Here is a 25,948-nt window from a genome sequence, read left to right on the forward strand (position 1 = left end):
TGTCACCAGCCCCACAACCCAGAGAGCCCAGCCCCACACGCCACACCCTCATTCCTGCCACGCTCAGGGACTTGCTCACTCTCACCTCTCTGGCGACCGACCTGCTCGGGACACAGTCCCCGGCCCTTGGGACAAACTCCTGAGAAAGCAGTGGCTGCACTACTGGCATTTTCTGGTGGCAGGCGCAGTGTGGGACTGTGCACTCCTGGTCTCAGTTAACCCTCCTATCACCCCACAAAGTGGGATTCTGATGCTTCCTTTACAGACGGGAAACCAGCTTCGGGAGGTGGTGGGACTCGTCCCCGATCACCAAGCCAGTAAGTGACAGGCGGTCTGACTCCTCAGAAGTCCCAAAACTTGGCCTGCAAGAGGCGCTGTGATCACCAGCTGATGCCATATTTAAACGGTACAGCTTCCTGAAGGACGGGCCCAGCTCTCAGGGCTGCCAGGCGGATCCCTCCTTGTGGCCCTGTCCTCACCCACACCCCGGCTCAGAGAAAGAGAGAGGGAAGGAGGCCCGTCGAGGACAGGCAGTCACAGGGTCTGTGGTGCACTTCCCCCTCTCCACCCTCAGTCTCTGTTCAGGGACTAGGCCGGCTCTGTGGGCCCACACCTCCCCCCGCTGCCTGCCCGGTCTCCTTCCCCCAAGGCCAGCCACACCTACCCTGGCTCCTGCCCAGTGGTTCAGAGGGAATCCCAGGCCCTGCAGCCCAGGACAGGTCCCCTGACTTCCGAGGAAGGTCAGCTCCTGCACTCCTCCCACTCCAGGTCCTTTGGAAGGATCTGGCTTCCTGTCTCTAGCAAACCGGAACTAGAACAAGTCAGTGTGTGTCTAGGTAACAGCAGAAAAGGAACCGTGTCCAGGCCAATCCCAGTGGCCTCTCTGCAGCCCCACCTGCTGCGCCGGCTTCATGCAGAGTCCCCACTTCCTCTGGGCCCAATCCAGCAAGGGTGGGGTTTCTCCTTTATCATGGAGAAAGCCCAGAGGGCTCCCCGGAGCAGGCAACAAGTCCAACCCCGAAGGTAACAGGAGCAGCTGCTGTGCTTGAACACCCACCCGTGCCAAGAGCTTCAGCTGCGTCACCTCCGCATAATGACACTAGTTCAGGTGGTAAACTGAGGCTGAGGCAGAGGCACAACCTCACACGGCCAAAGCCAGCTGAAGGGGCCCAGCTGGGATATGAACTTGGGTTTCTTGGGCCCCAAACACTCAATAGAAGACAGATGGCTAACCTTCCCTGTCAAACCACTGCCCTCTGCATCAAACACCCCTCCTTGTCACTCATGATTTGACTGTAAGTCTGGCTTACTGGTTTATGGACTGGATTCTGGTTTACGATTTCAATGGGCTCTTTCAACAGATACATCAGTTGACCGGAAGGCGCAGTCCCGGAGTACAGAGACAAAAGATCTTAGGCTCTGGAGTCGAGCCAGAGCTGAGTTCAAGCCCCAGCTGCCCTCTCCATTGTCCATGGCCACACAGCAAAATCACTTAGCTCCCCTGAGCCTCAGTTTCCTCAGTCAGCGGGGGGGTGTACACAGGATAGATAGATGCCAGCATACACATGGGCAGCTGCAAACATCAGATCTTAGTTGCTTTGTGAAATTCAGAAAAAGATCTTCCTCGAAGGCGCTCAGGGTGTGATGCTAAGTACTGACCTCTCCTAAGTCTTCCATGGGCAGAATCTGGGCAAGACATGAAAGGAAGCTAAAGTAGTAAAGTAACATTCCAACTGAAACACTGTGGATATCAGGGAGAAAGAACAGACATCATTTTCCAAACTCCTGATGAGAGGAACCCCGTCGAGGACAGGCAGTCACAGGGTCTGTGGTGCACTTCCCCCTCTCCACCCTCAGTCTCTGTTCAGGGACTAGACAGGGCTTGGTGTCACCGCCCCCCAAACCTCCACAAACACCTCAGGGAAGAGAGCCAGGACTCCGAGCAGCCATGGAGGACACGCTGACCCCTGCGGTGGGTTCCTATGGGCACAGTGGTTACAGGCCAAAGTTCCCTTGCAAGTTCAGCAGACTCCTCCCCTGCTGGAGTAAACACAGTGGCCCAGCGAGGACTGCACAGAGGCGTTCACCTGCAGGCAGTGCCCACAGGGAAGTGTCCCCAGTTCGCAGCTACATCTACCGCCTGGCACCCAGCTCTATGCACCCTAGGGGGAGGCTCAGAGATCCCTCCTACTCATACCCCAAAGAAGGTGCCAGAGAAAATGGGGCTGACTGGGCAAAGAAGCAGGAACGGAAGCAGTCAGGGCGCGCGCATGCAGGGTCAGGCAGGCCTCAGACTTCCTCTGCTCTCTCCAGGCCTGAGACCCTCCCAACAAGGCAGCCCCGGGGCCTGCCCCAGGCATGGGCTTCCCAGCCCCTTTCGGGAAACCACCCTAGATCCCCGAGCGCTTCTCGCCTCTTGAGCCCAGCTGAGCTCCAATGCGCGGTGGAGGGAGAGGTTCTCTTCAAACCAGGGGCCCCGAGGGGCGGGCGCGGAGTGCCAAGTCTCCAGCCCAGCGAAGGCCACTCGGCTAGGCTCTGGCAACGATGGGGTGCAGACCTTCGCCACTCCCCGCCAGGGGGCGCTACCGGCCCACCGGCTTCCTAACCTCGCGCGATCACGGATTCCGGCCGCGGATGCACAAGGTAGATTTCAATGCCAGGAAGCTGGGCTGAGGTGGAGGAACAGAGCCGACTCCGAGGAGGCGCCCGCGGGCCTGGGTGCCCAGCCTCGGCCGGGCCCGGGGCGCACTACCATTTGTAGGTGCGACCCCAGAGTGACCACTCCCGGGTGCCACGCCCTCCGCAGACAGACCACGCGCAGGTGCCGGACCCCATCCCGAGGCCGCGCCTGGGCCCAAGCAATGCGCAGAGCAGCCGCGGCTTCAGCAAGAGGCCACCTGGGCAGGCGGCTGGGTGCAGGGAGCTCTGAACCAGGCCTCGCCCCAGCCCCAGCCACGAGCCATGGAGCGTAATCTGACCCGAGCACCTGCTGGGAGCGGCCGGATCTGCAGCCCCGAGGGGGTTAAGACTCAAGCGCCTGGGGCTGCTGCCCCTGGAGGGAGGGGGCCCACGGGGCCGGTCTGCCCGCATTCCGGGGCTAACCAGCCTAGGGGTGCAGAGCAGAGGAGGGAGCCCCAGAACCCCTCATTCTCCCAAGGTAGGGGGCGCCCCCAGACTGGCTCTGGAGACTCAGGCTGACCTACTGACACATGGCACCCAGCAAGTCAGAGAATTAAAGAACCCTTTCCACCTTTAACCCCAACTGGTGCATAAAACCAGTCAGGGCTCTTTCACAAGAGCGTCTTCCTCCTACCAGGCCCCAGCCCCTCCTCAGCAGCGATAAGACTATCAGGCCTAGAGCTGAACAGACACCAAGAGGGTGAGATAAACGCGGGGAGTGGTGGGGCCAGCGAGGACTCTGAGCCATTCCCTCCCCCCAGGCTCTAAGCCACTAGCTGTTGGAGCTTGCACCGGGGAGAGGGGTTCTGAGTCAGGGGAGGGGGCTCTGAGTCGCTAGCTGTTGGAGCTTGCACGGCGAGGGGGGCTCTGAGTCAGGGGAGGGGGCTCTGAGTCGCTAGCTGTTGGAGCTTGCACGGGAGAGGGGGTTTCTGAGTCTCTAGCTGTTGGAGCTTGCAGGGGAGGGGGGCTCTGAGTCAGGGGAGGGGGCTCTGAGTCGCTAGCTGTTGGAGCTTGCAGGGGAGGGGGGCTCTGAGTCAGGGGAGGGGGCTCTGAGTCGCTAGCTGTTGGAGCTTGCAGGGGAGAGGGGGTTTCTGAGTCTCTAGCTGTTGGAGTTTGCAGGGGAGGGGGTTCTGAGTCAGGGGAGGGGGCTCTGAGTCAGGGGAGGGGTTTCTGAGTCTCTAGCTGTTGGAGCTTGCATGGGGGAGGGGGTTTCTGAGTCTCTAGCTGTTGGAGCTTGCACGGGGAGTGGTGTTCTGAGTCGCACCGACTGCTTAGTGGCTGAGCTGCCCAGCCAGGCTGCTTAGCTGTTCTTGAGCCTTGGTTTTCTTTCTGTCAGATGGGAATTCCACCCCTTAACTCAGAGGAATAAGGATTACAAGAGAAAATGGAGATACAGTGCTTGCTTAGCACCGTCCTGGAACAGCACACGCTCAGGACTTGGGAGCTGCAAAACAGCCCAGAGCTCCCAGAGAGGTGGTTAACCCTGGAGGGGAGAGAGGCGGCCTTGCCAACCCATCCCACTCCTGGGGCAAAGGCTGCTGCGCGGATCCTGGGTCAGGAGTTAGGGGCACCATCTGGGGAAACCAGTCACCCTGGAGAAGCCTCCCAACAGGCCTCCAGGATGGAACAGGTAAATGTGGGGCGTCATTGGGAACCAGAGCCCACACCGCCACACCTGCCCCAGTGCTGGGCCCCCCACACTTCTCCGCTCGGCAGCCCCAGGCAGAACTAGAAGAGAGGGGCCATCAGGAAGACACCACCTCACAGGCCTAGGAGAGGCCCACAGGACAAGACACATCAACACTCGGTCAGGGGCCAGTTTAAGTCAGTGCTCAGCGCCTGGCAGGCAGTTTCCTAGGAGCTGACGGTGGAGGGAAGGAGAGGGGCTGCCAGCGCACCAGGGCCTTCCCCGTGGCCAGGGCCAGCTGTACGTCCTGCCTTTTAATACGAGACCGGACTCAGAGGCGGCATCAGCTCAGCACGTCCCTTCCCCACAGGTCCTGGAGAGGCCCAGCCTTATGGCCTACTTTGTGGGCCCCAGGAGGTTTGGGGTCCCCCTGCTGAACACCTCCTGCGGCTGCCTGAGCTCAGGGAGCAGTGAGCAGGCTGGGCCTTCCGAAGGAGCTATGTAAACAGCAGGCCCAGCGCCTGCGGATGGCCTCCTCTCGGCCCCTTTCCTGAAACTCTTCCAGATTAGGAAGGAGAACAGAACAAAAAGGCAGGTCTCCCCTCCCCCAGCCCTGAGCACACAGCGGTGAGAGCAGAGGTAATCCAATCCGCAGCGGTGGGGTACTTTTGCTCAGTGAGTAACTCCCCAGGAATGGGGAGCTGGTATATTTATCCTGATAACTGTCCTGGGAGGGAAAGACGGATCTGTGACCGGTAGGGCCAATCCACAATTAGGCCAGATCTGCTCTCCCCCACCCAGCCCGGGGACCCAGGGCCTGGACACTGACTAGGAACTCCATCTCCCGGTGGGGCCCGCCCTGCCAATCTGTCTCCCCTCCAAGAATGCAGCTCTAGAGAGCGGGGCCTTGTCTTGTCCATGCCACATCCCCGGCAGCTAGAGTGAATGGCGGGCTGACAGGGGCTGTGAGGAGAAGACAGGAAGGAGCAATGAGCTGGCAAATAGCCAATGCGAGCCACAGCCAGGAGGTCCCGCCTGCTGGGTGCCTGTCAACAGGTCGCACCACCCTCTGGGTCCTCTTCTTCATCTGTAAAATGGGCAGAACCCAGTGTGTCCCCACAGCTGGTAACAAATTCTGGGGAGGAGATCATATAATTTCGGGTGACATTTACAGGGGTGGGCAACAGTAGGTTTACAGCTGTAATACAATAATTAATCAAGAATAAACTCTGGCCGAAACCGGTTTGGCTCAGTGGATAGAGCGTCGGCTTGCGGACTGAAGGGTCCCGGGTTCGATTCCGGTCAAGGGCATGTGCCTGGGTTGCGGGCACATCCCCAGTAGGAGATGTGCAGGAGGCAGCTGATCGATGTTTCTCTCTCATCGATGTTTCTGACTCTCTATCTCTCTCCCTTCCTCTCTGTAAAATATCAATAAAATATATTTTAAAAAAAAGAAAAAGAAAAAAAAAAAGAATAAACTCTGGCCCTAGCTGGTTTGGCTCACTGGATAGAGCGTTGGCCTGGGGACTGAAGGGTCCCAGGTTCGATTCCGGTCAAGGGCATGTACCTTGGTTGCAGCACATTCCCAGTAGGGAGTGTGCAGGAGGCAGCTGATGGATGCTTCTCTCTCATCGATGTTTCTAACTCTCTATCCCTCTCCCTTCCTCTCTGTAAAAAATCAATAAAATATATTTTTAAAAAAAAAGAATAAACTCTGTGTTTCCTATACTCAAACTATAAACCTACTTTTGCCAACCCCTGGAGACAGCACCTTTGAGCTCTTCAGAGTTTGTCTATATCCAAGACATTGCTGTCCCAGACAAACTGCTCTCCCTTGGGGCTGGGTAAGAACCGATCAATACTGTCGTGTCATCTCATATTTAATAACCAGGCCTGGAGGGTATGAAGACTCAGCCACCATTCTCCTTGGCTGACTCATGCCTCACTCACCAGGAACTGCCATTCTACTCTCACCGTGTGGGCTGGGGTGACACACCGGAAACAGGGGAAGGTGTCTTCCCGTCTGCTGCCAGGAGAGGTGGGCGTGGCCATGGGAGGTGCTGCCACTGCTGAGGAGCCCTTCCCGCAGGGCTGCCACGAGGTGGGTGTGCCAGCAAGCTGGGTTTCTTTTGGGTGCCTGGCTTGTGCCCAAGGTCACAGAGCACAAGTAACCAGAGGCTCAAAGAATAAAGGCAGAAAGGCAACGCCAGAGGTCACCCTGAGCGCCAGGCCCCCACCCTGGGCCCCCACTGATCAGCTTCCCAATCTGAGGGGGTCCCAGGAGGGTCAGCAGCAGCAGGTGGGAGGAGCCCCCCACCCCACAGCACGGGAGCAGGTCCAGGCTGGCAGGAGCGCAGCCTCTTTTCTGTTGTAAATAACTCATCTCTGGTCCAAGACCAGCGGGCCCCACCCTCCCCCAGAGGTCCCAGAACAACCGTGAACACATTTCATTGGTCAGATTTCATCTACCTCTTCAGGTCACCCAGAGGCTCCAGACTTTAAGGTCAAGTCTAGGGCGCATCTCCAGGCCGTCCCACAGTTCCTTCAATGGGTAAAGTGCGGGTTTACATACAAAAAGATGACAGCCTAGAACCCAGAAGGCTCAAGTGCTGGACACTCAGCTCTGGCAAACCCATCCAGTCCAGTCCTGCAACCTGGGCCCCTCTGGGCAAGTCCGTCTGCTGTGAGCAACAGGGGCTCCTGGCCTCTCACCCCGCTCACCACCAGCAGAGGTCGGAGGGGAGCCATCCTCCCGCAGAGACTGGAAAGAGAGTTCAGAAGTTTGCCTGTTCCAGGAATGAGCTGAAGCCTTGCACCACGTTTATCGACTTCACAGCACTAGTTACCCCTCAGTCAGGCTCTGACCGATGAGCACAGCCCCAGGTGCTTCCCGGTCTCAGGCAGCCCGTCCCTGCCTTGGCTCTGTGTTGCCTGCCTCTCCCCTTCGCCTACAGAAGCCCTAACAGCCGCCACACGTCACTGGTCACCAAGTCGCATCACTTCTTCCTCCACTGGCTTCTCCCCATTACTTTCCTCCCTTTCTTTTCATAACAGACAGGCGACCACTTGGACCTGCATCAGAACCCGCACTCGCATCCTGCAGCAGACACAGCAGTCTGAACGTCTGGGAAGCCCATCTGTTTTGCTGGGTCCACACATCACTCCCGCCTCTCCCTCTAGGCTGCAGGCCCTGTGGACAGGGACCCGGCCCCTCGCTGGATCCCCAGCACTGACACCTCGGAGACCTGGTTACGCAGACACCTCACAGAGCACACAAGGAGTAATCGATGAAAAAGTGTTCGCAAGCCACCGTGAAGGCTGGGAGACGCCTGTGCCCTCCCACTGTGACACCGGAGCCTCTGGGTAAGTAAGTCCCGGCGCTGATGGCGCTGGTGTTCCACTCCCGTAAGGACAGGAGCAGGAGGAAGTGGAGCCAGGGACAGAGGCCAAAACTCTTGGGAGCCGTGACAGGCCCGTCACTAACTCGGGCCTCCTTGCTGAGCACACCCCTGGCCTCGCCCCTCCTGCCTCGGGTTCAAGCCAAGTCCTTCTCAGAGAACATCACTGAGTCCAGAGGCCTCCAACTCCAGCAAGGACAGAGGCAGGAGAGAGAATGTCGGCTCCAGTGTCCTCCCCCTCACCCCAGCGCTCCTGCCCTCACCCCACACCCCCCCTCACCCCAGTGCTCCTGCCCTCATCCCACACCCCCACCCCTCACCCCAGCGCCCCGGCCCTCACCCCACATCCCCACCACTTACCCCAGCGCCCTGGCCCTCACCCCACACCCCCACCCCTCACCCCAGCACCCCTGCCCTCACCCCACACCCCCACCCCTCACCACAGCGCTCCTGCCTGTCACCACTGCCTGAGAGCCTGTGGCTTTGAACCTGGAATGAGAACAATAGGAGGAGCTGCCCAAGCTCCAGGAAGGCTCTCAGCTTCGGGCCCTGAGGAGCAAGCCCAGGAGGAAGCAGCCTCTGCTCCCGCCACGGAGGCAGAGCCAGGGCTGCAGCACAGAGAGCTCAGACCAGGGGACGGGGAGAGGAGGGAAGTCATCCTTCCAAGCATCTACAGGATAGGACCCTGGCGGCACCCCCATTTTACAGAGAAGAGCAAGGCTCACGGGTGCCCAATGAGTGCGCTCTGCAGGCAGGCGGAGTCCGCACAGGACCGCTCTGCCTGGCTGAGCCCATCCGCTCCTTCCATGACACCCCACAGGGAGGCTGTCAGCCATCCTCATTCTGCCTGCACCACTCTCCAGCTTTCAAACACCCGTCCCCGGAGTCCCTAGAGGAATCCAAAAAGCCTGGCCGCTGGGTGCCTTCCCGCCACTGCCCGGAGCCCTTGGTCACATCTTCCTCGGCCTGAGGCAGGGTCCTGATCGCGCGGAGCCCCTGATGGTGGCACCGGAGCTCCCTGTCCGGGGCTAACTCGCTGCTGTACAGGTCGATTTGCAGGCGTGTTTCCTTCCTGAGTCCTATGGCCAGCGGCCTCATCGGAGCAGCATAATGCAAGATGGGGCTGCCCCGGACACTGACCTTCACCCCCTCTTACTGCCAGGCAGCTTTCTTATGTGGCCGGGGGAGGGGCCTGGGCACGGAGAGACCAGTGTCTCCTTGGCCCTCAGAAACCGGCAGAGGCGACAGGTGGTCAGGGCTCCTCTGAAAGCACCGAGCAGCCACCTGCGGCGGGACAGAGCCTCGAGCCTGAGGAGCAGTCGGCCGTGAGGCACCACCGCCCGTCCTTGGCCAAAGTCATAAAGTATTGGACTGAAGCAAGTTCAAGAGTAGCCAGGCCCACCGGCCCAGCCACAAGGGTCCCCTGTGCTTCCTCGCGTGGGAGAAGGAGCCCGAGCGCACAGCCCAGGGGTGCTCAGGAAGAGGGTGGCGGCCGGCGAGCCTCATCCGCCCCGAGGCCATCAGGAGGGTATGTCACTGTGGGTCACAAGTTGGACAGCCAGGAGCTCTGAGAAGGAAAGGCAGGCGGGAGGCAAGAGCCAGAGCCAGCTGCCCTCTCACCCCACAGCTGACCCTCAGTGACACTTTCGCTTCCCTAGACACATCTACACCACCAGCCCCGGCCTTCTCGGCCCCACAAGTTCTGGAAGCCATCTGCTCAGCTCTGGGTAAGACGAAGTTCTCCTGGGGCCACGACTGACTCAGCACCTCCTGAGAAAGGGGTGGTCCGAGAAGGGCTGGGCATATGCACGGCAGCCCCAAGCCTTCTCCCAGGCCCTCCCGAGCTCCCCTCATCCCCAGGCCGCAGGCTCGTCCCCCACGCCGCAGGCTCGTCCCCCGGCCACAGGCTCGTCCCCCACGCCGCAGGCTCGTCCCCCGGCCGCAGGCTCGTCCCCCGGCCACGGGCTGACTGACCGAGGCCCTGGTAGGATGGTATCACTGACCTACAAAGGAGGGTGCCTGTAGCCACTGTCCTGATGACACAAATTTCTCTGGAAGCCCAGACCTTGCCAACTCTCCACATGGGGAAACCGGCCTCTTGCTGGCAGGGAGGGAGCAGATGGAGGCCGCAGTCCTCATGGCCTTGGCTAACCAGAGTCACACGAGGAAACCACAAGAGAAAAAAAGAAGGGAAGACAGACTTTCCTGAAAAAAAAGCATCCAGAGAGACCTGGGCTGTCTGTCTGTCGATCTCGCCAGCAGGGCTCACATGGAGGGCATCACAGTGCAGAGGAGGACACGGTGGGCACAGAACCAAAAGACCCTGTAGTCTCCCTACAAGAAGCCCACCAACCCCAGAGCTGAGGCACAGAGCCAAGTAGGTGGCCAGCCTCACGGGAGAACTTCGCCGGTGCCCTGTGCCCTGGGGCTCCCGCGGCAGAGGGTCCCCAGGCGCCAGCCTGGTGGGGTTGGCCTCCCTCCACCACGGCCAGGTGGTTACACCAGGAGGCTGAGGGGCAGGGGAGGGGTCCACCTCAGTCCTGATTTGGATTTTCCTGGAGGAGACACTGGAGCTCGGAATTCACCCCAGCCGAGCCAGGGCAGATGGCAAGAGCAGTGCCCGGCCTGACGCCAAAAACGTCATAGGGAGTCCCCAGTGCACACACACAGAATACCCCCAAATCGGTTAGGACGGTGGATTTTGAACAGTGGGGACTCCCTTCTAACAGAAGCAATGCTCAGAGGGGGGGCCGGGTGACTTCCCCTGGACCCTGGGTTCTGCAGCGCCTGCATGGAATGCCTTCTCACTCTGAGGGGCCGAGGAGGGCAGGTGGCAGGCCAGCAAAAGTCAGGAGCATTGCACGAGCCGGTCTGGCTCAGTGGATAGAGCGTCAGCCTGCGGACTAAAGGGTCCCAGGTTCAATTCTGGCCAAGGGCACATGCCCGGGTTGTGGGCTCAATTCCCCCATTAGGGGGCGTGCAGGAGGCAGCAATCAATGATGCTCTCTCATTGTTCATGTTTCTCTCTCTCCCTCTCCCTTCCTCTCTGAAATCAATAAAAATAAAAAAAGTCAGGAGCATGGACCCTATCCCTCTGCACTCAGTGTCTGCTCTGTGCCCGGCAACAGACAGGACCAGAAATCCTGTGTTTCTGTCCCCAAACAGCTACACGGAAATCAGGGAGCCTGTAGTTACCTCGGCAACCTCTGATCTGAACGAAACTGCCCGTTGGGGCTGCTGCCTCTCCTCCTGCCTATCTCTACACCAGACAGGAAGTGGTCACCAAAGAAGTCAGCCGGGGCCACCGGCTCCTGCCCTCTCTGGCACCACTTCTCTCCTTTGTACAAGTGGAGGTCTCCGTCCCTGTCCACCCCTCCCTGCTGTGCCCCAACTCCAATGTCTTCTTCTGGGGGCACCGCCCCTTGAGAGGGGAGGCCTGCAAGCAAAGGGGGTGCCTCGCCCTCCACTGTCTTACCCCACACCTAGGCGAGGGAGGAGCTGGGATAAGAGGAGGCAGATCTCACTGACTGTGAACCACGGCTGCTGGGGACACATTTCAAAACGCAGCCACCAAGCTGTCCCGGCACTCTCCCCAGCGTCCAGTCCTCGGAGGGAAGACGCAGGGCCGCGTGCCACCCTCAGAGCCAGGGCAGCTCAGTGTGGAGTGACAGACAGCAGGAGGTGCTGGTGGCCTCGAGAGGTGCCCCGGGGACCTGGTGGCAGAGCCCAGAGGGCTCAGAACCGGAAGCAGCGATGCCAGTGCCCGTTTCACCCTCCCTTCTTTTTGGTGAAACAGGAACGGTAGATGGCTATGGGTTAGCCCAGGTAAACCCTCTGAGACCTCTTTCAGCAATGAACTCTGGTTCTCCCCGAGGGAATTCCACAGGCAGCAGAACCAGGGGCGGTGAGGGAGGTACAGAGAATGTGAAAGAGGTCGCCAGGCAGCGGTCACCAGCCCCGCCCTGCAGTCTGAACCCCACGGACATGTTTGGGTTAGACTTAAGAAATCCAGGGGTTTCCCAGGAGAGCAGCGATACTGACCTGCATCCCTGCAGGGCAACCACTGGCTGAAGCATGAAATCTAGGTCCCTTTCCTTCCTGGCCCACCTCATCCATTCACAGCAGCTGCCTGGCCCCCGCAGGCCCATGAGTTTGCCACGTAACGCGGCGTGGCCTTGGTAGTTGGACTTGCTAACACTGCGCCTCTTTGAGCCCAGTTCCCTCACCCACAGAACAGTGTAACAGCACCCGGACACCACAGGGACAGTGGGACTCCCAGGCCTCGCTCACGCCACCTGGAGGAACAAGTAAGATAATGGGCATGAGGCAGCCTGGCATGTGCCAAGCACACATGTCATTAGTGCCTACCTCTCCAGGTGCCATCCCTGACTGCCCCCCCCCCCAGCAGGTGTAAAAGAGCACCCAGCACAAACCCGAGCTACTGCAGAGAAAGTGCTCTGAAAGGTGCCAGGTGGGCAGCCCACCTCCGCCACTCTGGCCCAGCTCCGTCTGTTAGTGAACCAGGGCGATCACTGATCTCTCCCCTGCTTTAAGCCATCCCAACCTTCCAAGACTGGCCAAGCGGAAGATCCAGAGGCCCCTGTGCTCGGGGCGTGGGGAGCTCCGTACACAAGCCAATGGGAGGAAGGGCACTGCTCACCCTCCCCGAGTCCGGTTCAAAGGCCAACCTCCCAGCCGCCCGTGCTATCGGCTCTGACAATCCGAGCTCCGAGGAAGGAGTCCAGCGAGCGGCCAGGGGAGTCCTTGCGGCACCTGCCGTCTGAGGTCTCTAACTCCTAACTCTGCCAGAGGACCCACCCTTTGAGGCAGCACTGACCTAGGCCACCCTGGACTTACTCCAGAGGCCCTGGCCGTCAGGCAGGACAAGCGCCCGCTTGCATCTGGTAAACAATCCCCTCCCTCTGCGGGCTCAGCGGGGCTCCCTCCCAGGGGCAAAGGGATTCCTCACCCGGCCCCAGAGCAAGAGGCGGAGACAAAGGAACCTACACCACAGGCCTAACCCTGGCATCCAGGATGGCCCTCCAGGGACTGTGAGGGCCGCACAAAACGGTGCACACATGTCCCCACAACACTGTGCTGGGGAATGGTCCGTGCTGTGCACGGTCCAGGAAACTGCGAATCCGCAAAGGTGAGGCCACTGCCGGGACAGCAGCTAACAGTGGCTGCCCTGCACCTCGCAACCCACTGGTGGGTCCACTGGAGACAAGTCTGGTCACGGGGGGGGAGGGGGGGGGGTGCGGGCGGGGGTGCGGGACGGCAAAGCAGCCTCATCTCCCCTGGATCCCAGGGGACCGAAGTTTCTGAAATGGGCCCTGCTGGGCACCAACCCAGGCAGCACACGCCTCTCCAGCACAGACAGCACACGCAGGCGGGCACCGACTCACTCAGGCATCCAAGGCCAACTTTGAAAACCAGCGCAAGCGCCGCATACCTGCCTACCTGCCTCCTCCGTCCTTCCGTCCCTCTCTCTGGGGCTGCATCCTCTGCCAGTGGCAGCCCCAACAGTCCTGGGCACAGGCACCGCGTTGGGCATGGGGGAGACAAAGACACACCGTCTCCCCAGGAAGCACTCACCAGGGAGACGTCATAAACTGGGCAGAGGCCTCAGGAAGGAGCAGAGGCAGAGGGGATGGAGCTCAGGGGGCAAGTCCCAGCTTGGTGGAAGGGGAGTGAAGGACACAGGGCCTGCTGCGGTCTGGACTTACAAGGGCAAGCCCTGGAGAGCGGCCGGCCGGCAGGACCAGGCCTGTGTGTTAGGTCACTCGGGCAGTTTGCTGGAGAGCTGGAGAGGGCGGGGCTTGGCCCGAGGAAGACCCAGCTCGCTGTGCTCCGAATGAAAGCAGGTAAAATCAACAAGACCGGGTCACCAAGCGGCTGTGGAGAGAGAGCGAGGCGTGCAGGATGCCTCCCACACTGGTTTCCTGTGAGAGGATGGAACAGGGAGGACAGGAGGGCGAGCAGGAAAGAAGTGCATGGGAGGGTCAGGTGACAAGGGCAGCCATGGGGCAGGCAGAGCCACAGGGCTGCACGAGCCAGGGCCTGCTTCCCCGCCCCCCGCCCCCACCCGTGGCCCACACAGCACCGATGAATCTCCCGCGGGCCCAGAAAGCAGCACTTGGGGAAATGATAACAGGTTGCCACTCCAGTCTGCTCTTCCTCTAAAACAGTACTAGTGGTTCTTCCAGCGGCCTTGGGGGAGCTGTAAACTGCCTGCTGTTGGCTCCAGGAAGTCTCAGCGTCCGGGATTAGCACGGGCTCCCTCCCTCTGCCCCCTCCGCGAGGTGCTAAAGTCCCCCATCACCCACAGGCCTCCTCCAGAAGGGGTAAGCCAGGGTCTTCCCTGGGGGCCCCCAACTCTCGTGGAAATGCCCTTCAGAAATGGCCCAAGTCCTGGCCCTGCTGGGCCCAGGAAGTTTGCACAGACAGAGCTCAACATCTGACCAGAGGATAACAGAAGCCCCAGAAGCTGGCTCCACCTCAGCTGTCACACCAAAGCCACCCCAGAAGGTCATTCCACTGAGGAAGCCAAGGCTGCCGACGCCTTGGCCTTGGGGCTCAGGCTGGGTTTGACTGTAAATCCAACTGGGAGGTCACAGGTACAAGTCTTGGCCAATGAACTTAGCACACACACACACAAAAGCCTCTTCCCTCCGGCCTGTGCACATGCCTTCCCTCTGCCTAGACCACCCTCCTGTCTTCTTACCCTTGAGACTTATCACAGCTGTTTCCTCTTCCGCAACATAAGGATAAAAAGATCCGCCATGCCTACCTAAAGGGAATGTGTAGATTTTATGCTAGGGGCCTCTTCTGTAAGAAAATCCCAAATCTTAGCAAGGAAATCCTTATTCACATATAAAAGATGAAAGTTTAGGGCTTTTTCTAAATGTCAAGGTTCCAATTAAGATGCACAACAGTTTAGGGTACCATTTCCTCCAGGAAGCCCTCCCTGACCACATTCCCTGAACAGGGTTCAAGACCCCTCTCCTTTGAGTTCCCAAAGTACTGTGCACTTCCTCTGAGAGCACGTATCAAACTGGTAGGAATTGTCTGCCTGAGTGCCTCCTTCCCCCCAGCCTGTGACAGCTCAGCAAGGGCGGAGTTGTGGCTTTATCATCTATCGTCACCTCCTCGCACAGGGCAGTGCCTAGCATAACAGGTGCTCCGTGGACAACTACTGAGCGAATGCCTCCCCCAAGCCCATGTGCTACCGTGCCTGCCACCATTTCAGCCCATGCCACCTCTGTCTCCGTGGTGCTCACATGCAAAGCAAAGCACATGGGGGACAGCAACACATGTGCACCAACAGGCCCAAGCGCCCCCTACCCTTCTAGCCCAGGAAATCCCCCTCTGCTGTGATCCAGTTACTGCCACGCCTCCCCAGCCTGCAGCAATCCTAACCTAAAAAACATCAAAGGAACACTCCACAAGGTGTTGTGGCCACAGCATCGCAGCCCCTTGTGGGTACTGAAGGTGGAACCTCAATGTGTGGCCTGTCTGGCTTGGGGGGGGGGGGGGCACAAGTCAGCAAGGTAGGCTAGGGCTAGGCTCACAGGAGTGAGGCAGCTGGGAGGGGGTGGGGTCCCAGGCAGAGTCAGGCCCTGGGACAGGGTGGCACTTTCACCTGGTGCTGGAGGAGGAGGCGAATGGCGAGCCCAGTGTCCTGCCATCTCATCCGGTCACACCTCTCCCAGGGGGCAGAGGAGGCAGGCGAGGGAGCTGGAATTGTGTCACTGGAATGTGTTACCAACACCAGCCACGGCTCGGCTCCGGCTCCGTAGCTGGGAGTGGCTGATCGCATCATTGATTATCATGACTGGGCCCAGGATGAACCACAGGCTCTGAGGATGAGGTGCTGAGGGAAGCTCCATGGCAGGGAAAGAAAGAGGAAGACAAGATTTTGGAAGCAACGAGAAGGGGAAAAATAATGTTTTGCCAGAAAGAGTAAATTTACGGGTGAATATAAAAGACTGAAAACGCAGTGTGGTTTTACAATCCATGTAGACATAAATGTATGACCACAGTGACAAAGGACCGGAGGGTGCAAATACAGGAGAAGCTCAGTTCTAGAACTCAATTCATTCCGGAAGGCTGTTCAAGAAGTGATTTGTTTAAAAACCGAATCAGTTTTTCTCATTAGAAATCATGTAAATTGAGTTAATCTGTTCCAGACCCCCAAACGAGTCCCTGTTTTAACCTTTCTCAATTGCCGTGATCATTGTTCCATGAGCACTTACATCCCTTAGCAACATCAGCGCTCTTCATGCTTTAAATTGTGCTGATCGTCAGTTTGGCCAGGCCACGCTCAGCACCCAGATCGGACACTCGAACACCTCTATCACACTTTGCAAGTATTTTTTAAATCTCTATTGTTGCTCTCACAACTTTATTTTCACTTTGCTTCTTAGGACTCATGGTGAGTTACTGTATGTATTTAATAATAAGCAACAACAAAAGCAAAAATAAAACAAAAACCCACGAAAATATTCACAGCACAGTTTCCTGAGATGTTAACAATGTGAGGTTTAGCTGCGAACTGACTCATGCTTCGCATTCTCTCCTTTGCTTGTGCCTGAGACGCGTGGCTGCTCATACAGGTACTGGCATGAGAGGGCGGTCGGGATGAGAACCAACGTTTTTTCGACAACCGAGACATTTTTCCGTGAACAACTTGGTAGAGAACTGAACTGTTCGAGAGAGACGGAGACATTTGAGAAACCGAGGTTTGACTGTATACTGTTGTAAGGTTCTTACATTATACATGAAGTAGTATGATATAATTTGGAGACAGACTATGATAAGTTAAACCCGTCAAACATATAGCAACGATTTGGGGGTGGTGAACACAATACAAAATACAGAAGATATATTATAGAATTGTACACTGAAATCTATATAATTTTATTAACCAATGTCACCACAATAAATTCAATTAAAAAAAAATTTTTTTTTAATTTTTTTATATATATTTTACTGATCTTTTACAGAGAGGAAGGGAGAGAGATAGAGAGTTAGAAACATTGATGAGAGAGAAACATTGATCAGCTGCCTCCTGCACATCTCCCACTGGGGACGTGCCCGCAACCCAGGCACACGCCCTTGACCGGAATCGAACCCGGGACCCTTCAGTCCGCAGGCTGACGCTCCATCCACTGAGCCAAACCGGTTTCGGCCAATTAAAAAAATTTTAAAACCCCATACAGCAACCACTAAAAAAGGTAAATCAATGAAGTATAGTTAAATAAGTAAGTGGTGGAGATAAAATGGAATCCTAAATTTTTTTTTAATGACTCCAAAAGAAGGCAGAAAAATAAAAAAGAATAAAGACGGATGGTATAATTAAAAAACAAATTTTAAGATGTTAGACACACTCAATCATACTGATAATGACTAAATATATGCTGTCTATAAGAAACACTTTAAATATAAAGACACAGATAGACGGTACCTTCTGGTTTACTATGTGTAAAACGATGGAGAACACAGACCACGCTATCACTAATATCAAAGAAGGTGGAGTGGTTCTGTTAATATCAGACAAGGCAGACTTCCAGACAGGAATATTACTAGGGATAAAGAGGGAAATTTCATAATAATAAAAGGTCAAGACGGCCCTGGGCAGGTAGCTCAGTTGGTTACAGCATTGTCCCAATACACTAAGGTTATGGGTTCGATTCCCGGTCATTGGTTGACCAATGAATGCATTCACAGATGGAATGACAGTTAATGTTTCTCTCTCTCCCCACCCCCCTTTCCTCTATCTCTAAAATCAATTTTAAAAAAAAACAAAAACCTACTTCACAGGGTTGTTGTGAGGAAAAAATAAGGGCCAGCCAGAGTGGTTCAGTTGATTAAGGATCATCCCATGCACCAAACGGTTGCCGGTTCAATTCCCAGTCAGGGCACATCCCTGGGTTGCAGGTTTGATCCCCAGTCGGGGAGCGGAAGGAAGGCAATCAATCGATGCTTCTCTCTCCCATCTCTCCCTAAGCATATAAATAAATAAATAAATAAATAAATAAATATTTTTAAAAGGTAATGCAGTGAGGCACCTAAAACAGTGCCTAGCACAGAGCAAATTATATAATGCAGCCATTATTATTCCAGCTATGTAACTATATGTGCACTGAAAAGACTTCACAGAAATACATTAAAATAATTATAGCTATGAATGGGTGATTAGCTCTAAGAGTTTTTTTATTAGTTCCTTTTTTGTACACCTCTGTAGTTTTCAAATTTTCTACAATGAACATGTATAACATTGTTATCAGTTAAAAAAAAGTTAACTATTAAAGAAAGTTGAAAATATTTAGTCCTTTTAACAGACATTTAATATAGAAAAATAAAATTTAAAAACAATGAAGATATAAACCCAAAAGAACTGAAAAAGGTGCTCAAATAAATGTTTGCACATAAACATTCACAGCAACACTGGTCCCAAAGGCCAAAAGGTAGAAACAACCCAAATGTCCATCAACAGATGAATGGAGAGACAAGATGTGGCCTGTCCCTGCAATGGAATATTATGCGGCCATAAAAAGGAATGAGGCACTGACATGCTACAACACACATGAACCTTGAAAATGCTAACTGAAAGAAGCCAGTCACAAAAGTCCATGTATGGTATGATTCCACTTACATAAAATGTACAAAACAGACAAATCCATAGAGACAGAAAGCTGACTAGTGGTTGCCAGGGGTTAGGGGAAGGATAAGGGGAAGAGACTGCTTACTGGGTACAGGGTCTTCTTTGGTGGTGATAAAAATGGCCTGCAACTAGATAGAGGAAAACAGTTCATTGTACGTTGTGTGAATTTCATCTTAGTTAAAAAATTAAGGATGTGGCCCTAGCTGGTTTTGCTCAGTGGATAGAGCGTCAGCCTTCGGACTGAAGGGTCCCAGGTTCAATTCTGGTCAAGGGCACATGCCTGGGTTGTGGGCTTGATCCCCAGTAGGGGACATGCAGGAGGCAGCCAATCAATGATTCTCTCTCAACATTGATGTTTCTATCTCTCTTTCCCACTCCCTTCCTCTCTGAAATCAATCTATATATATATAAAAGCCTAAGCAACCGTTTGACCAGTAGCAATGGCGTGCACTGACCACCAGCGGGCAGACGCTCAACACACAGGCATGGAAACACGGAACAGAGGGAAAGATTAACCAAAGATCTTATACGCAGTCTAGCAGCCCGGTGCACAGATTTGTGCACTGGTGGGGTCCCTCAGCCTGGCCTGTGGGGATCGGGCCGAAACTGGCAGTCCAACATTCCCCGAGGGGTCCCAGATTGTGAGAGGGCGCAGGCCAGGCCTAGGGACCCATCCAGTGCACAAATCTGTGCACTGGGCCTCCAGTAAAGATATTTTTTTTAAAAATTAAGGATACGTATATCACATGCATGTTCTATGTCTATAAATAGAAAAGGTACACAATTAACAATAGTTACCCCTGATGAGGAAGGAAGGACTTTCATTTCTGTCCCTTTGTCTTTTCTTCTTATACTAAGCATGTATCTTCATTGACATAAAGACTTTAACAAAAGTAAATAATATCAGATACAAAATGACATGTACAGGTTTCTAGGAAAGCCCTAGCCGGTTTGGCTCAGTGGATAGAGCATTGGCCTCAGGACTGAAGGCTCCCAGGTTCAATTCCTGTCCAGGGCACATGCCCAGGTTGTGGGCTCGATCCCCATTGGGGGCTGTGCAGGAGGCAGCCAATCAGTGATTCTCTCTCATCATTGATGTTTCTATTTCCCTCTCCCTTCCTCTCTGAAATCAATAAAAATACATATATTTTTAAAAAGTCTCTAGGAAAGAAAAACAAGGCTTGAGGCTACACTGCAGCAGGTGTGTAGTCCTAGAAATGAGGAAAACTAGGACCCCAGATATTCACCAGAAAGGGCAAGAACAAGCATGTTAAACTCACAGCCCGTATGCGGCCCACAATGAATATTTTTGCGGCCAGCCAATATAACGATATGTAAGAAACATCTTAAGCCCTAACCGGTTTGGCTCAGTGGATAGAGCGTTGGCCTGCAGACTGAAAGGTCCCAGGTTTGATTCCGGTCAAGAGCATGTACCTTGGTTGCAGGCACATCACCAGTAGGAGGTGTGCAGGAGGCAGCTGATCAATGTTTCTCATCGATGCTTCTAACTCTATCCCTCTCCCTTACTCTCTGTAAAAAAATCAATAAAATATATTTTTTTAAAGAAGAAACATCTTGCCGAAACCGGTTTGGCTCAGTGGATAGAGCGTCGGCCTGCGGACTGAGAGGTCCCAGGTTCGATTCCGGTCAAGGGCATGTACCTGGGTTGCGGGCATATCCCCAGTGGGAGATGTGCAGGAGGCAGCTGATCTGTGTTTCTCTGTCATCGATGTTTCTAACTCTCTATCTCTCTCCCTTCCTCTCTGTAAAAAACCAATAAAATTAAAAAAAAAAAAAAAAAAGAAACATCTTTTTTTTTAAATATAGATCTACTTTTTTTTTAATATATTTTATTGATTTTTTACAGAGAGGAAGGGAGAGAGATAGAGAGTCAGAAACATCGATGAGAGAGAAACATCGATCAGCCGCCTCCTGCACATCCCCCACTGGGGGATGTGCCCGCAACCCAGGTACATGCCCTTGACCGGAATCGAACCTGGGACCTTTCAGTCCACAGGCCGACGCTCTATCCACTGAGCCAAACCAGTTTCGGCAAAGAAGAAATATCTTAATAAAAATTTCGTAACTTAATTTTTACAATGTCCTGTTACATAATCCTATATAATAAAAGCCTAATATGCAAATTGACCAAACTGCAGAACAACCAGTGGAACCAGTCCCTATGATGCACACTGACCACTAGGGGGCAGATGCTCAACGCAGGAGCTGCCCCCAGCCCATGGGCTGGCCAAGGCAGGTGCCAGCAGGGGCCCCGATTGCCCTGCCAGTTGCCCCACAGATCAGTCCTGATTGCTGGCCAGGTCTAGGGACCCTACCCATGCATGAATCTCATGCATTGGGCCTCTAGTTATTAATAACAAACTACAACATTCACTAATGACTGATTACTATAATCGTGTTGCATTCATTTCCCTTACACGCCTTATGTGCAGGCGCACCATTTCTCTCCACTAATACTAGCAGCAAATATTTTAGCTGCCAATTGCGACATCTTGGACTGACTTGTTTGGTGTGCCCAACAGGAAATATTTCGCTTTTGGAGAACAAGAAAAATAGGTTTATTTGTGTTACACTTATTAATTTGTGCAGTTAATTCAGTGTCTGGTAAGTTAATGTTCAAGAAAAAATATTAACTTTTATTAAAGTGTTCTATTATTGTATGTTAACTCATTTATTTCAGCCCTTTGTATTCAGCATGTCTCTAGGGAAATAAACCTACGTTTCTATGAAAATTGAAGCTTTTGTTTTTTTGCAGCCCACAGAAACTTAAGCCTTGTTTATTTGGCCCAAGTTAGCCTTTGAGTTTGACATGCTTGGGCTAGAAAAGAAAGCACAGGCCTGTTCTGCTGTTAAGTGTCCTGGGCAAGTGCTTTCTCCTCAGAGGGCTTTAGTTTGTCCATCTATAAAATGGGTGAGTAGAGCCGAAACCGTTTTGGCTCAGTGGATAGAGCGTCGGCTTGCGGACTGAAAGGTCCCAGGTTCGGTTCCGGTTAGGGGCATGTACCTGGGTTGCGGGCACATCCCCAGTGGGAGGTGTGCAGGAGGCAGCTGATCGATGTCTCTCTCATTGATGTTTCTAGCTCTCTATCTCTCTCCCTTCCTCTCTGTAAAAAATCAATATATTTTTAAAAAAAAATGGGTGAGTAGAAACTCCTAAGTGATTTATAAATGTTTTTATATTTTTTATTTTCAGATTTTTGTTGTTGTTGTTAATCCTCACCTGAGGATATTTTTGCCATTGATATTTACAGAGAGTGGAAGAGAGGGAGGGAGGAGGAGAAGGAGCAAGAGCAAGAGAAACATCAATATGAGAGACACACTTTGATTGGTTGCCTAGTGCATATGCCACAACTTGGGTTGAACCTGCCACCCAGGTACGCGCCCTTGACCAGGAATCGAACCCACAACCATTTGGTGCATGGGCCAACGCTCTGACCACTGAGAAATGTGGGCCAGGGCTATTTTCAGATTTTTAAAAACCCACAAAACCCCTTTTGCAATTGTAATCTTCAATGGAAACCCAATATATAAACAGATAAAAATGAGCAGTGCTGATGAAGGTGATGATTGGAGACACCCCCACACCTGAACCACAGAGTAGGTGACATCCTAAAGCTCCTCCAAGCTCTGGAAGTGGGGGGGAGGGGAGCCTAAGAAAGCCCGAATCAGACCAGAACCACAGAGAAGGGAGTGGTGACTGATCACTCCCGACAGGACATTCGGAGGAAAACCCTCCCGGCAGTAGGAGCGGGGAGAAGAGGAAGGGCAGAGCTGGGTGAAGCCCCAGCCAGCGACACCACAAGGAGCGGCTACCAGCCAGGCCATCGACAGCCAGTGGCCAGGCAGCCGAGGGTCTGGGGCAGGTGGACTGTGACAGCCCGGCCCCCAGCGCCGTGGAGGTCAGGCAGGTAACAGCTGTCCCCGGTCAGTGTCCTGCTGCTCTGGGAGCACAAACAGGAAGTTTGGAGCAGATTACCAGAAGTGACCACAGGAAGCCATGACACCGCCTCCAGGTAGCACTCCTCCCCCCTTGCTTCCGGGCGGCTCTCAGCAGACCAGGCGAAAGAGACCTCACGTGCCGACGTCCCAAGAGCGGGAAGGGCAGGAATTCACGGGAAGCTCCGGACACTGCAGAAGAGGCCACCTGAGGTAACGAGGCCACCGGCCATCCCAGCTACCTCGCCCCAAGATGCAGCCAGGCGACTGCACGACCGGCCACTCGTGAGCCCGGGCAGTCCCCAGGACAGTGCAGTCCCCAGGCGCCGCAGCCACTCCCTCACATCCGCCTCAAGGAGCCACCGACCACTGTCCTGCAGCTCACCGTGATGAGGAAGCGCCCAGAGGGCCAGCCGGGCTGAGTCCATGGGGAAATGACAGATACAGAGGAAAGCAAGGGCAGGGGCACACCCATCTCCACCCAAGGAAGAGGAACGGTCCTGGAAACAGAGCAAGGGAAAGCCTGGCCAGGACTCTCAAAGCCACTTCAAACCCCCAACGGGGCCAGGGCTGGCCCAACAGATGGACGGCTGCCTGGCCAGTGTGGCTCAGTGGTTGAGCACCGACCTATGAACCACGAGGTCACAGCTCAATTCCCAGTCAGAGCATGTGCCAGAGTTGCAGGCTTGGTCCCTGGTGGGGGCATGCAGGAGGCAGCCGATCAATGAGTCTCTCTCGTTATTGATGTTTCTCTCTCTCTCCCTCTCCCTTCCTCTCTGGAATCAATAAAAATATATTTTAAAAACAAAAACAGATTGACTGCCCCTAGAAGGGTACAGAGGTGGCAGAGCAGTCCATCACTGGGTGGGCTTCTAGCTAATGGCTGTGCCCGCTCAACTGACAAAAACCACAGTTCATGGTCTAGAAAACCAACCCTCCCTTTTTCTGCTGCTACCAGGAGCCTTGCTGGCCCAGGCCCACCCTGTGAGCTTCACAGATGTCACGGAGCAGCCTGCACAGCCTCCTGGACCCCAGGAGGCCTGAGGGTCCTGGGAGAAGCCGAGGCTGCACTGGAAGCAGGTCCTGGAGTGGCTTCTGCGGCAGCTCTACTGTTAGTCTTAGGTGAGCGACTACTATAAACCAAGCCACCAAACCACCTCCTCCCCCAGCCGCTTCCTCCTCAAAGCCACCAAAGAGGCTCAGGGGAAATGGCCAATGAATACACCCGGCCCTGGGGTACCACCGCATCCCCTGCAAACCAGAGGCCCAACACCCTACCCCACAGGGCCACGAGGGGTCCCAAATCACATCGGAAGATAACCAAGGTCAGATTCCTTCCCTGGGCCCAGCTGAACGGCCAACCAGGTTCATTTGCATTAAATGACCACCACCAAGGCCACCGCAAACATAAGCAGCAGGTCTGTGAAGTGGAGAGGTGACAGAAAGCCACAGCCCCACAGCAATTTCCAGATTACTCCAAGGATGAACCATGATAACCGTTACCCTTGACCGAGCACTTTGAAGCATTTCAGGAAATGCACCTGCTTACAGATCAGGGGCCTGAGTCCCAGGTGTAAGATCCGCCGAGGTCACAGCCGGCAAAGGGACAGACAGCATCGATCCAGGCCCAGGAGTGGCCGACAGCGGGGCCTGTGGTCTGTCCGGGCCCCCAGCTGCCTCCCCAACTGCCTGGAAGCAGAGGGTTTCTCGCTCAGACTTCCCGGTGGAGGAAGTGGTTGGCCGGAGGTTAGGCATCACAGTTCATGCCCATTTCATCATCAACCACCATCCAACATTCATTAAGCAACTGCAGAGAGAACCGAGCCGTACTTGATGGTCAGAGACACCTGAAAGGCAGGTAAGAGCCCTGTCTTCAAGGGGCTTACACGGCTGGGGAGAGACAAAAGGCAAGAAGCCTGATTTATATAAATCTGGGAGTTTTACCAGAGTGGGAGGGCCAAGAGGTTGCGGGTTTTAACCGGAACAAGTTTTCTGCAGAAGGAGGCTGCAGCTGAGATCCCAGAGGTGGAGGGTGAGGGGAGTTGGATGGAGCGGAGGCTATTGTCTGCGACGTGGACAAAAACCCAGACTCCAGGCAGAGGCAAGCGCCTGGAGCAGTCGGAATCCAATCTAACTCAGATGACACAGCGCAAGAAATCCCAGACCCACAACTGTATATTTGCTGTAATAGAGGACGGAGAGAGAGCATCCGAGAACCCCCATCAGGGCCAGGTGGGCATGTGCTCCGCGGAGCTGGGCCTCTGGGGGCGACAGAGAGCCCAGGCGAGGGCTGGGCCCTCAGTTCCTCCAGGTGCTGCCGCGAAGACAGGCGACTGGTGGAGCCAACTCTGACTTCCTAAAGAAACGACATATGGATTGGGTAGGTGTGAGCTCCTGATGCTTTAAATGTTAATGAATAACTTGGAATTTTTTTAAAATATATTTTTATTGACTTCAGAGGGGAAGGGAGAGGGAGAGAGAGAGAGACATCAATGATGAGAAAGAATCATTGATCGGCTGCCTCCTGCACACCCCCCACTGTGGATCGAGCCTGCATGTGCCCTGACTGGGCATCGAACCCTGACTTCCTGGTTCATAGGTTTATGCTCAACCACTGAGCCTCGCCGGCCTGACAAGTTGGAATATTTTAAAATCCATGAAGGCAAGCAACAGGGTCTGCAGGCCAACCTGTGACTTCCCATCTCTGCCTACGGGTGTCAGCATGAAGAACTGAAGAGAGAATGGGCTGGGAGCTGCAGACCCAAGATCAAGTTCTTGCAACATCATCTGTTGCGACAGTGGGTGTGTCCTCTTCCTCTCAGCCCCCTGGGTTTCAGTTTTCCTTCCTTATCTGTAAACGGGGAAAACTCGGATCTGCCCCGAAGGATTGTTGTCACCATCATATAAAAAATGACACAGCAGCCCTAGCTGATTTTGCTCAGTGGTTAGGGGTGTTGGCCCACGGGACCGAAGGGTCTCGGGTTCGATTCCCAGTGAAAGGCACATATCTCGGTTGCAGGCTAGATCCCCGGCAGGGGTCAGGGTCAGGGCACATGTGGGAGGCAACCAATGGATGTGACATCGATGTTTCTCTCTCTGCCCCCCCTCCTCCTTCCCTTCCACTCTCTTTAAAAATCAATGGAGCCCTAGCTGGTTTGGCTCAGTGGATAGAGCATTGGCCTGCAGACTGAAGGGTTCTGGGCTCGATTCCAATCAAGGGCACATGCCCAGGTTGCAGGCTCGATCCCCATTGGGGGGCATGCAGGAGGCAGCCAATCAATGGTTCTCTCTCATCATTGATGTTTCTCTCTCTCTCTCTCTCTCTCTCTCTCTCTCTCTTTCTCTCCCTCTCCCTTCCTCTCTGAAATCAATAAAAAATATATTAAAAAGGAAAAAAATTTAAAAAATAAAAATCAATGGAAAAATATTCTTGGGTGAGGATTTAAAATAATAATTATTATTATTAATAAAAGTCACCAGGCATTTAAAAAAAAAGACAAAGCCTGTGAAAATGTGGCCTAACCTAGAAGAGCCCATGATTTCACACAGGCCAAGGAAGAGCGGGGACAGCAACAGAGGGAGCAGACAATAGATGAGGCCACGAGGAGAGAGTGAGAAGGA

At 54.4% G+C, this 25,948-nt stretch overlaps 1 protein-coding gene across 6 annotated transcripts in view; it reads right to left on the bottom strand.

Moving 5' to 3' along the window:
- The window catches only part of PXN (paxillin), a 46,794-nt gene that overhangs the window by 12,543 nt on the left and 8,303 nt on the right, over positions 1 to 25,948 (bottom strand). For 2 of the 6 annotated variants that reach the window (XM_036353541.1, XM_036353539.1), the window contains exon 1: positions 13,165 to 13,293. The exons of 1 other annotated variant lie outside the window; for it this stretch is intronic. In XM_036353541.1, coding sequence (XP_036209434.1) covers positions 13,165 to 13,258 — 94 coding nt within the window. In that variant the 5' untranslated portion in view covers positions 13,259 to 13,293. Of the gene's footprint in view, positions 1 to 664; positions 2,401 to 13,164; positions 13,294 to 25,948 lie in introns of those variants that run through there. 3 more of the 6 variants (XM_036353534.1, XM_036353538.1, XM_036353537.1) reach the window with 3 other exon arrangements.

The sequence above is a fragment of the Myotis myotis genome, unplaced genomic scaffold (genome assembly GCF_014108235.1).
Source record: "Myotis myotis isolate mMyoMyo1 unplaced genomic scaffold, mMyoMyo1.p scaffold_m19_p_20, whole genome shotgun sequence".
Taxonomy (NCBI): domain Eukaryota; kingdom Metazoa; phylum Chordata; class Mammalia; order Chiroptera; family Vespertilionidae; genus Myotis; species Myotis myotis.